The sequence below is a fragment of the Onychostruthus taczanowskii genome, unplaced genomic scaffold (assembly GCF_017590055.1).
Source record: "Onychostruthus taczanowskii isolate IOZ18803 unplaced genomic scaffold, ASM1759005v1 scaffold97, whole genome shotgun sequence".
NCBI lineage: Eukaryota > Metazoa > Chordata > Aves > Passeriformes > Passeridae > Onychostruthus > Onychostruthus taczanowskii.
The window spans coordinates 1,095,318-1,107,518 of record NW_024507768.1 but is presented as its reverse complement, the minus strand read 5'-3'; the positions used below and the strand labels follow the sequence as shown (position 1 = coordinate 1,107,518).

Genomic DNA, 12,201 nt, shown 5'->3' with positions numbered 1-12,201 from the left:
GAAGTAACTGTGCCATAAAGCAGCCCCAGGGTTAGAACAGATGCATTCAATTAATTACAGCTGGAGAGATTCAGTCAAAATCGCAGAAAGAAGATAAGTCTTAAAGGTCCCGGTGCACCCAGAGCTGGGGACCCTGCGAGCATCCTGGGCTGCTCGTTGGGGTGAGCATGAGGCACCTCCAGCACAGCCAGCCCCTGGTCTGCCTTGATCCCAGCTGGGTGTGCTGGGAGCTGCAGGGCTGCCAGTCCACATCTCTGATCTGAGACAGACAGGATTAGCAAGAAATATTCCCCAGTTTAAAGAAAATCACTTCACCAGACTGGCTTTTTGCTTAGAGCTCTGTGGAGGATGAAAAGGACCAGCAAAGGACAGCTGAGAAAGAGCAGGGCCATTCCAGGAGTTGGACCTTTGCTGTTTAGGAATCTGCACCTCTGCTGGAAGCTTTTCAGGTTGTTTGCTAAACTGAAGCAGCTTGAAAGTCACTGAGATCTGATCAGGGTGTGGGAGGCAGAATTATTCTGAGCAGGTCACCCCTCCCCACTGCAGAGACAAATCCCACCCCAGCCCCTGTAACCATGCTGGACAGGACTGATCAGGTGTGCAGCCCTGTGGTAGTCATGAAACGGGCTGGGGACAGGGATGAGGGGGTGCCAGGAGCTCGGTCACCCTCACACCCTGCCCTGGGTCAGGGAAGGGCTGCAGGTGCTCCAGAGCACTTCTCTTATTGCTGCTTTTTACCTGGAACCAAGGTAGGGACCCCCAAGGCTGGAACTCAAGAGATCCCCCAAGGCTGGAGTCCAAGAGACCCCCAAGGTTGGGATCCAAGGGATCCCCAAGTTTGAAACCCAAGGGACCCTCAAGGTTGGGATCTAAGGGATTCCCAAGGCTGGAATCCAAGAGATCCCACAAGGCTGGAATCCAAGGGACCCCCAAGGCTGGAACCCAAGGGACCCTCAAGGTTGGGATCTAAGGAACTCCCAAGGTTGGGATCTAAGGGATCCCCCAGGCTGGAGGTTGGGATCCAAGGGATCCCCCAGGCTGGAACCCAAGGGATCCCCCAGGCTGGAGCCCAAGGGATCCCCCAGGCTGGGATCCAAGCGTCCCAGGGATCCAGGAGCCCCAGCCCAGTGCCAGAGCCCTGCCCCTCGCAGCCTGCAGGAGACACGGCTCCAGCAACGAGGCATAAATGTTCTCAGTGTCATGTCTTGCTGCTCAAATCTTTCAGCCTTTCTGACATGAAGCAACATTTTGCCTGCAGAAGAAGTCAGTGAGGAGCTGGGGAGAGCTGGAGCTGCGGCTGGCTGGAGCTGCTGGGGCTTTCCCTGCGGAGCTGCAAGCCCTTGGCATCTGCTGGGGTGCAGAGAGAGCACCCAATCAACGGCACAGCCCCTGCCCCCTCCCCAAACCCATCCACCTCCATCCTCTTTGTGCTTTTTTTGCTCCTGCTCTGAGCCCTGGATCCCAACTGATGAGCCCAGCGGGAAGCAGCACATGAGCATTGTCATCCCGGCATGATCCCTCCTTGTCTCTGCCTCAGCTGATGGCACATTCAGAACCTAATTGTTATCTCAGCAGAGCAACTCCATTATTCAGCCTGACACTGCCCCCCCTTCAGCTGTTTGTTGCACTGATGTTATATTAATGAGGCCTGCAAATAAATGAATAGGAGATCAGAGTGCCGCTTGTTCGCCAGAAAAGGGATTTTTATTTATTTATTGCTAAAGCCACAGACCGGGTGGAAGTTTTAAGCTGCTGAGGAGACATTGCTGGGGAGGGCTGGACCTCTCACTCAGTGAGAGGACTGCAAATACCCCACTGCTCATTTACTTTTAGAACTATTAAGGAACGATCTCCTTATTTATGCATCCCCCGAAGGCACTGGCGCCAGGGAGCCAGGCCCTTGACCTCAGGCTTGTCACAAAGAGTGAACCTGGCCAGATGAAGCAAAAGGAGTGGAAACCAGCCCATATTAAAGGCTCTTTTACTCTGGGTAATCCAGGCTGCAATGTGAGCTCTAGTATGAGAGCAAATCCTGCTCCCCACTCCTGTCACTGCCGGTGCCCAAGGGATGGGGGACGTGGCACCAGTGCCAGCTCTGGACCTGCCAGGGCCAGCTCAGTCCCAGCAGGGCAGGGTGTCCTCCCAGCTGTACAGCTCTGCAGCACTGGGCATGGCAAAATGTTACCCAAAATCCTGAGAACACTCAGATGTTGGGAAAGGACCCAACAGCAACGAACGCTGGGAAGGTCTCATGGTCTCCTCCACACTCTCACACTGAGGGCTGAGATGGAGTCAAGAAATCTGTCACAGCAGAGCTCTGCTCTTTTCTGCTTGGACAGAGCCCAAAAGTATTGCTTTCAAGTTGGACAGTGATAAAACACTTGGTGGCAGTACCCTGCCTGCAGCCAGCTGCCAGAGCCAGCCTGGCACTGCTCACATGCAAGTCGCTGCAGCACAGTGCTTTTCCCCTTCTCTGCCCAGCTCAAGGAGGGGCAGATAAATAATTCCAAGATTTCTTTGACTTGACAACTTTCTGCGTGGTTTATGGGGAAGCAAATCTCACTAGAGGCTGTTTTGCTTCCTGTGGCATAACCTTGTGCAGCAGAACAGCACTTGGGCAAGAGAAATTTGGGTTCTGCCCAGTGGCAGGGCAAGGGGAAGGTCCAGGGGAGCCTTTAAGGATCATTTTATCTCTTGGTAGCACAACTAGGACTTGGAAAACAAAGAGACCAACCAAGCAGGAAAAGGACAGGCTTGCAACCCTTTTTAGTGCTTTCTCATCCCTGCACAACCAGACACCAGCTCCACTCTGCCCTGCACAAAACACTGCACGAGAGAAACACCTGCACAAGAGAAAAACCTGCACAAGAGAAACACCTGCCCAGCAAAGGTGTAACACTGCTGGCAGAAGGCCTAAGAAATACCAGAAGTCTGGTAACATCCCTGAGGATTGATGGATGGATGGATGGATGGATGGAGGGATGGATGGATGGATGGATGGATGGATGGATGGATGGATGGATGGATGGACTGACCCACCTCAGCAACATTGTTCTCTGCCAGCCCCACCCAGCCCTGATACAGCAGCTGCTTCCTCCTGTCCTCCATAAAGGAGGTTGATGCCTCCCTCCCACGGGATCTGAGCCAGTTTAGTTAAACCAGTGTAGAAACTAATTTAATTTCAGAGGAGACTTCCACACTCACTTGGGTTCTGATCCAGCTGGCAGATTTTGGGTGCTGAGCAGCACTGCCAGCAGCACTGGTGTAACAGACAACTCTGATCCTACTGCGTTACACCTTTTGCAGCATGGATGCACACCCAGGGCAAGGGAGGCGTTTTTGGGGGATTTAATTAACTGAGAAATCCAAACCTTCCTTCATTCCCACCTGACAGGAGTGTCACTCCTCATAGCAGCGTTAACAGAGCGAGTGCAGTTTCACTGCTGAAAATGCTCCTGGGACACATTTTGCATCCCTCAGTGGGCTGAACAGAAATATCAGAACCACCAACTCCAGACTAATTAGCTCCCTGGTTTAATTAGCATTCCCGCCGCAGTCTGTGGCGGTCACTGCAGTGAGGGTGGGGCAGAGGCTGCACACTAAAACTGTCCCAGAAAGTTCCAGAGTGTTTTACCTGTGTTTCTCAGGGCTGGGCAGATTTTGGGACAGCACAGGAGGAGTGTGATAATCACATATCCTCCAAACAGAGAGAGACACAGACTTTCCCAGGGTTTTCCTGGGGAAAGCTGTGAGAAAGCTCAGAGAGAGAATTAAAACAATTCTTACCTGCGCGTGCTGCGCCTGTTGTTGCGCACATGAGGAATGTGTTATGGAGATTGTTTACAAAAAGGGATTTCCTGACTGGGCTCTGGTGGTGGTGTTTTGATTCATTGACCAATTGGATCCACATGTGGCTGGCAGGGGCGATGGGTTTTTTTTGGTGGTAGTGTAGAACAGTGCAGTGGTAGTTGTATAATAGTGTATAGTATAGCAGTCTCAAGCTACATCAGGCAAGGTACAGGCTGGATACTAGCAAGAAATTTTTCACCCAAAGAATAATAAAGCACTGGAATGCTCTTCCCAGGGAGGTGGTAGAATCCCCATGTCTGGATGTGTTTAAAAAGCAACTGGACATGGCACTTGGTGCTCCAGCCTAGTTGAGGTGTTAGGGCATGGGTTGGACTCGATGATCTTAGAGGTCTCTTCCAACCTCATTACTCTGTGATTCAGTGATTCAGTGATTCTGGGATTCTGGGATTCAGTGATTCAGTGATTCAGTGATTCAGTGATTCAGTGATTCTGGGATTCTGGGATTCAGTGATTCAGTGATTCAGTGATTCTGGGATTCAGTGATTCAGTGATTCAGTGATTCAGTGATTCTGGGATTCAGTGATTCAGTGATTCAGTGATTCTGGGATTCTGTGATTCAGTGATTGTGTGTAGTATAATACAGTGTATAGCACAGTAGTATAACACAGTGTAGTGCAGCAGTATAATACAGTATCACATGACAGAATAAAGCACCTGATCAGCCTTCTGCCACCACGGAGTCAATGCCATGCCAATTATTCCCGTTCAGGGGCTCGCTGCCGCAGCAGGGCAGCGGCGGCTGGGCTCACCTCGGTGATGCGCGGGTTGGAGCACTTGACGTTGTGGCTGGACCAGTCGAGCCAGGGCAGGGCGCCGGGGGAGCCGCAGTGGGGCCGCAGGGTGCACTTGGCCTCGCCGCTGCACCAGCCGCACTCGAACTTGGGGTCGGCCTTGAGGCACAGCCCGCAGCTCTCGCGCTGCGCCGCGCACTTGTACAGGTGCACTGCGGGACACGGACGGGGCATCAGCTGGGAGGGGCTCCTTGGGGGGCAGCCGGGGCTGGGGGTGCAGCTGGGGCTGGGGGATTAACTTGGGGTGCAGCTGGGACTGGGGGTGCAGCTGGGGCTGGGGGTGCAGCTGGGATTGGGGGATTAACTCGGGGTGCAGCTGGAACTGGGGAATTCCTTTGGGATACAGCTGGGATTGGGGGATTCACCCAGGGTGCAGCTGGAACTGGGGGTGCAGCTGGGACTGGGGGATTCCCTCGGGGTGCAGCTGGGACTGGGGGTGCAGCGGGGGCTGGGGGGTTAACTTGGGGTGCAGCTGGGATTGGGGGATTCACCTGGGGTGCAGCTGGAACTGGGGGTGCAGCTGGGACTGGGGGATTCCCTCGGGGTGCAGCTGGGACTGGGGGTGCAGCGGGGGCTGGGGGGTTAACTTGGGGTGCAGCTGGGATTGGGGGATTCACCTGGGGTGCAGCTGGAACTGGGGGTGCAGCTGGGACTGGGGGATTCCCTCGGGGTGCAGCTGGGATTGGGGGTGCAGCTGGGGCTGGGGGTGCAGCTGGGATTGGGAGATTCACCCAGGGTGCAGCTGGGACTGGGAGATTCCCTCGGGGTGCAGCTGGGACTGGGGGTGCAGCTGGGATTGGGGGGTTAACTTGGGGTGCAGCTGGGATTGGGGGATTCACCCAGGGTGCAGCTGGAACTGGGGGTGCAGCTGGGACTGGGGGATTCACTCGAGACATGGCTGGGATTGGGGATTCACTCAGGATGGAGTAGGGATTGAAGGGATTCCCTTGGGGTGCAGCTGGGACTGGGGGATTCCCTTGGGGTGCAGCTGGGATTCAAGGTATTCCCTTGGGGTACAGCTGGGATTGGGGGATTCCCTTGGGGTAGAGATGGGATTGGGGGATTCACTTGGGATACAGCTGGGATTGGGGTATTCCTCAGGACACAGCTGCTCCTGGACTTGGCCACTCCAGCACGAGCTCAGCTTTGTCTCCCCAAGCAGCAGGTGGATCCCAAATCCAAGGCTCAGCCAACCCAGGCTCAGCCTGAAGCCAGTTCAAGCAGATTTTACCTTTCAGGTTCTCCGGGTTGTCAATGACGAAGTTCCCGTTCCAAACCACGGCAAAGTCCACTGCCAGGTTGCTGATGTCCATCCCATCATAGAGGTACTGCAGGGTAAGATCCAGAGTGAATGCCTGGGGACACAACACTCCCAGACAAAGAGGGTTTTTTTGAGAGAAACCATCTTTATTTTCTGCTTAAAAACATCTGCTGGTGCCTCAGACACCACATTTTTACACTTCATCTCCAGGGTTCTGCTTTGAGTCCCTTCTCCTCATCAGGAGGAGATAATTAAATCAGATCTAGTCCTTGTGAGAGGTAACAGATTAATTATTCCACTTGCAGTGGTTGCTCTCATCACTCAGTCTGGCTTACCAACAGAGCCCCTCCAGTTAACCAGACTGGGACCGCTGCCTTCAGGCTGCTTCTTGCCCACTTTGTGCACCCCAGTGGGACTGGGAGCCCCAAAACCCCACTGCAGAGCTTTGCAGGTGGAACAGGAAACAGCTGAGCAAAAATAGATGGTGCAGAGCCCCAGCCACTGCCTCAGCCTGCTCCAGGATAGCACTGGCCTGAATTATTTTCCTTTTTTATGACATCCTAGGGGCCGTGGCTGAGTGAGGCTGGATGCTGCAGCTGAATTCCCAGTGAATGCTGGAATTCCCATTATCACCCCCAGCACTGGCCAGGCCTCACTCTGCTGCTCTCTTTAGGTCAACCAAGAGCTGCTAAAAAGACTTCAGAAGGTGAGTGAGCATTGCCATCCTCTCTGGGAGGAGGGAGTGGTGATTAAAGCAGGGCAGAGTGCTCTGCCTGTCCCTGGGCAGGAGCTGTGCAGTTTTAACTCATGTTTGACTGTACTGGTTCACCCTGCCTGGTTTTAATTAAGCTGATGTGGAACAAGAAGCTGTGAGTGCAGATTGGCCCTCACGTCCTCCCCCTACCACTTCCTATCAGCCCAACAGCAATAAAAGTGCTTCTCTAATGCTTATAAATCACTCTGGATAGGAAAAGTACTATGTACTATTAATACATTTATTATCCACCGAGCTGCAAGGCCTGAAGACGGCCAGCGATGTATAAATATCCAGCGAAACTTTTAAAAATTCAAAACTTCATTAACAATTTAAGGCCATCTGCACTGAATATTCAAGTGGACCCTGTTGTGCTGCCTAAAACAAACTGACTGTGCCCTTTTTGCCCAGGGCCCTTCCCGGGCACATGGTGAGCAGAGGAAGGGCCACGCTTGTCCCTGCTCGTCCCCCAGCTGTGCAGGGACACTGCAGACCCAAATTTGGGCTGTGGATCAGGGCGGGCATGCCTGCATGTGCCATTCGTGTTTTGGCATCCCAGCAGGGTGGTTTTGGGGTGCCCATGGAGAGGCTGAGCGCTGTCCTGTGGAGGGGATTACCCTGCCCTGCTCCTGTCAGCATCACCCGGTGATTCCCCTCTCCAGCCCCGCTCTGCTCTCTCCCCTGGCACTTTCCCTCTCCCCCTCCTTCCCTGCTCTCCAGCACCGTTCTATTCATCCAGCCACCGTGACCTGGGATTTGACAGCTCCCCGATAAGGGGTCTGTGATTTTCCTTATCTCCCCGTGTGTGAATTAGCCTGCCTTAACACCTCCTGCATTCCCTCCTCCTCCTCCCCTTGCTGACCCCCCACCAGCAGCCAGGGCACTCCAGACCCGGCATCTCCTCCCCGCGGGCATTCTCCCACCTGGAACCCAGGATTAAAGAGATTTTCCACCCTCCCCAGCGGCTGCTCTCACCGAGCTGTTCTGGCACTGCACGCTGGAGCTGTTGAAGCGCAGGGCGGGCACCCTGTGCACGATGCCCTGGATGCTGAGCACGCACTCGTAGCCCCTCTGGCCCGACTGGGGCTGCGGCAGGTTCCTGGCCTTCAGCGTGATGGGCTTCACCTCTCCCACCGGGATCAGGATCTCCTCTGTGGGGAACAGCTGGGGGCAGTCCTGGGAGGCAGGGGGAGAAGGTGGGAGGTCACATCTGGGGGGTGATGCGTTACGGTTTGAGCTTTTATGGGGTTTTTTTGGTGTGGTTGTGATCGTGCAGTGCTGCAAATCCTGCAAAATTTGGAGTGTGTGACTCCAAACTCCACGCGCAGTGTGGGCTGCTGCTCTCCCGTTTTGGTCAGACACAATTCCTCTGCAGGCCTGGGAAGCAAGGACACCTCAGTGTCTCAGGCCCCCAGAGATGTGAACAAAACCGTGACACCTTCCCATCCAAACCATCTGTGACTCTGTGAAACACCATGGCACAGATCTCCAGTTCACAGAATCACAGAATCACCGGATAATGAGGCTGGAAGAGACCTCTAAGATCACTGAGTCCAAGTCAAGTTTGCCCAAGCACAAACTGAATGTCTAAATGAAACCCTGAGATGGACCACAAAAAATGACTTTTCAGCTCCTGGTAACTGTGTGACATCCCTCCCCTGAGATCTCAACATCTCAAACATTATCTCTGCACAACACACAATTTTTTCTCCAATTTCTACACCAGGAACTGCAATACCTCTGACCATCAGCTGTATTTACATTCTGCTCAGCTCTAATTTGCTTTGATCTCATGGAACAAGGTACCTAAGTACCTGTAAGCACCTGACACTGAATGATTAATCCCCAGCTAAAGCAGGAGTTTAGAACAAACACGTCAGTCTCCCTCTGCCAAATCCCAGACTGGCATCCCAAGCCCTTTGCCCTCCAGCCTGGGGATGAAAGGAAATCTTGCTGATGGCAATGCCAGGCAGCCATCCTGCCCAGAATCCTGCGTGTCCAGGGGGAAAATCCCCCTCCCCAAGGCAGGCTCCCCCTGCAGCTCCCTGCCAGGGCCATGGGATGTGTTTCACCACTTTCAAGCGAGCTGTAAATGAGAAACAGATGCTCAGGTCTGGAGGAGCCACTAACTTAAACTGCAGCCTCGTAAACCTTTTTAGTGGCACTTTTCCGTATATATATTTTATTTTATTTCTAACAGGGACTTTCACGGATTAACAGCCAGGAGTGATTTCAAACTCCATCAGCTGCGCTGGGGAGGGAAGGGAGGCTCTTTCCTGCAGAGGAGTGGGTTCACAGGCTGGAAGGGAATGGCATTCCCAGCTTCCCACTGACCCTGGCACCGTGGATCCAGCCCCAGCTCACCACCAGCAAACTCCCTGGATTCACAGCGTTTCCCACCCAGCTCTTCCAAGCTGGCTCTGCACATTCCTTCCTCTCCTGAAGCACCGCTCACCTGTGCCACCTTCCACTCAACACCTGCCTGTAAGGTTTTGATTTCACCTCACAGTCCCATGGAGCTCCAGCAGAGCGGGGCCCAGCCCCGTGGAATGCCCGAGGGCTGGAAGGAAAAGCAACCCAGAGCTGCAGAATCCTTTACTCCATTACAACTGAAAACAAAAAAAAATCTCCACTTGCATCACCAGTGGGAGAACTTCAGTGCACAGTCCTGAAAATAATGAATGTGTTATGGACCATTATCCTTCCTGGCCAGCTCCATCCGTGAGGCGACTGCTAAGGAAAGGCTCCTGCCTTCCCAGGCACGGGAGGGACTCCATCCCCACATCTGCTCCCTGGTGCTGAAAATGCTGGCAGAAAAACTATTCTGCCATCATTAGTGGGGCAAAATAGATTTTTTTTTTCCCATTCCTTTGGTTCCAGTGGAAGGAAAATGTCACGTTGGGGCTGTGGGGAAAGCGAGGCAGGCGCAGGCTGAGCAGGAGCAGGGCGGCCCCTCTGTGCTGGCTGACAGCTGCAGTGATCACACTAATAGGGGATCCACGTTTGGGGATGGGGAGATCTGTAGGAAGGTGCCAGACTCCAGCAAAGCCAGGATGCTCGTGGGCAGCCACACTGCTGCAGGCAGTGGCTGCTGAATTTCTCAGCTGAGAGAGAGGAGCTGCAGAGGGCTCGGGTCAGCTCGGACCCTGCAGGTCCCCTGGAGCCCCTGTGAGCCATTTCCAGCCCCAGGGAAAGCTCAGCTTTCAGGGATTTTCTTTTCCCAATTTGTTTTTTAAATTGCAGCCTCAGTGATGTGCACCCACGGCCCTGCACAGCCACATCCCTGCACCCCAAATCCTTGCCCCTGCACCCTAAATCCCTGAAAATCCATGTCCCTGCACCTGAATCCCTGCACAGCCACATCCCTGCACCCCAAAATCCCTACACAGCCACATCCCTGCACCCTAAATCCTACACAGCCACATCCCTGCACCCAAAATCCCTGAAAATCCATGTCCCTGCACCTGAATCCCTGCACAGCCACATCCCTGCACCCCAGGTCCTGCATAGCCACATTCCCCTGGGAAGGGGTTGGCAGCACCAGCCCTGCTGCTGGGCTGAGCTGTGCCTGTGGCCAAGGTCCCTGCTGGTGTCCCTGCTGTGTCAGCCTCAGCCTGGGTGCCCCATCCTGGTTTCCTCCCCAGGAAGAGCGAGAAACACCCAGAAAACACCCAGAAAATACCAAGTAAAGGCGGTGGAATACACAGCTTGCTCCATAATCAGTTTACTTTGTTTTTTAATTCATGAGAGGTAAATCCTGCAGCGAGTTAGAAAGGCCATTATTGCCTCCTCTCTCTAAACAAACAGGCAGAATCCTCTCATTATCCTCCTTGACTTCCCTGCGCCAGAATAAACACGGATCAGATCTGCTGGAGGAAGACAAGGCTCCGATGCCTGAGTGGCACAGACTCTCAGGGAATATTCTGCCTGTGAAGTATCAGCACACACAATTTACAAAGACATTTTATGCTTCTCCAACACTTTTTAGCCTCAAAGACTCCAAGGTCTATAAATACCTTAAAGACCCGCGTTGTGCAGCTGTCTCTGGAGCAGAACAGAGCACCCATGGTTATTATTTGTGTTTAACCGAGCAGTTTTAGTAGGTCAAACCTCCTTGCTCTTATTTGGAAAAAAAATTGCCTAGAAATGGCAGGCAATTCTTCTGACTACGGGATTTAGCCCAAATGGCAGAAAATAGACTGTTTCTGTACTTTTCATCTTCAAAAAACCCCCGCAAACTCTCCACAAATGTTAACTTGCTGCACGTTATTTGAAAGTTATAAACACAACCCAAACTGGCACGTGAATGTAAACCCCTGGCTCACAGTTGTGTTCCCAATGATATAAATTACAGTCCCTGTCACTCATGGAAACACATTATCCTTCATTTATGCCACTGGAAAGGAGAGCAGCCCCCGTTCCTTGGAAACCAGACATGAAAGGAAGGCAGCTGGAGCCCAGCCTGGTGAATTCCTTCCCCACACCATTAGCCCTGAGCTGCGGGCACGTGCTGTAACCTGGGTCTTCTCCATCACTTTGGGAGGCAGGGGGATATTTACGGCCACGGAGGGAACCTTTCCCTCCTGTAAACAACCCTTTGTGTGCCAGAGGTGAGCCAGGAGCTGCACAGGGACAGGTTCCAGCGGGAACATCTCCCTCTGCTCCTGCAGCCCTCCCCTCCTGGCTCCTTCCCTCTGAGCGCCAAACATCCACAGCACGGGTGATAAAAGCACAGCCACGGCTCAGAGCTGAGGGAATTCTGCTGAAACCGGCCTTTTTGTTCCTATTTCAGGCAAAGGCATCTCCCCAAAGTCAGGTGTGACCCTGCAAAGTCATTGGCTGGCTTTGGTGGCCTGAGATGTGGCTCTGAGTCACCTCCAGCACGTCTCAGCTCTGCGGGGATGGGGATTGGCAGGACGGGCTGGTTTGGTTTTGTTTCCTTCAAGGCACATCAAGCAGCACTCAGCACCCAAGGGCACAGCCAGGGGCAAGGGCGTTGCCACAAAATCAGTGGGAATTATTCAGAGGAGCCCCAAGGACACTGAAATCCCCTAATCTGACACTCTCTGTCCCCAGATCAGCGTCCCCATGTGGAAATGGCATTATCAGCACACGCTGGACATCAAAGAGGGACGGGCTCTCACATTCTGGGGAGCTAAGAGGATTTATTTGGTTCTAGCTCTCCTCTGGGATGGGGTGGAAGGATGTTTATGAATCCACGTTCCTCCTCATCTGGAAGCTTCAGACATTTAGAGAGAGACATCATAAAACCTCACACACACACACAAACCAAACCACATCAGGCACATTAAAATGGCATCACTGGCTTGATCTGGGGTTTTGTAAAGTGGGACACTCAGTGCTCCACACCCAGGAGAAATCTCTTGGAGAAATCCTGATTTAGTGGGGGCAAGGTCTGAGCAGGCACCTTCTGCTGACAGTGAAGACTCTGACCAGGAAAAGGATGGGAAAATAATTGCTTTTCTAATAATTAACTCCTAAAGAATTGGCTGCCTGGAAAGGGA

The 12,201-nt window shown here is 53.2% G+C and overlaps 1 protein-coding gene across 3 annotated transcripts in view; it reads right to left on the bottom strand.

The window, feature by feature from the left end:
• PLXNA2 (plexin A2) overlaps nt 1-12,201 on the bottom strand; it is a 132,754-nt gene that overhangs the window by 33,213 nt on the left and 87,340 nt on the right. For all 3 annotated transcript variants that reach the window (XR_005954309.1, XM_041427135.1, XM_041427137.1), the window contains exons 10-12: nt 7,652-7,852; nt 5,893-5,989; nt 4,620-4,813 (exon numbers count right to left, since the gene is read on the bottom strand). Coding sequence is in view for 2 of the 3 variants with exons in the window: in XM_041427135.1 (XP_041283069.1) it covers nt 4,620-4,813; nt 5,893-5,989; nt 7,652-7,852 (492 nt within the window). In the remaining variant the exon portion in view is untranslated. The remainder of the gene's footprint in view (nt 1-4,619; nt 4,814-5,892; nt 5,990-7,651; nt 7,853-12,201) is intronic.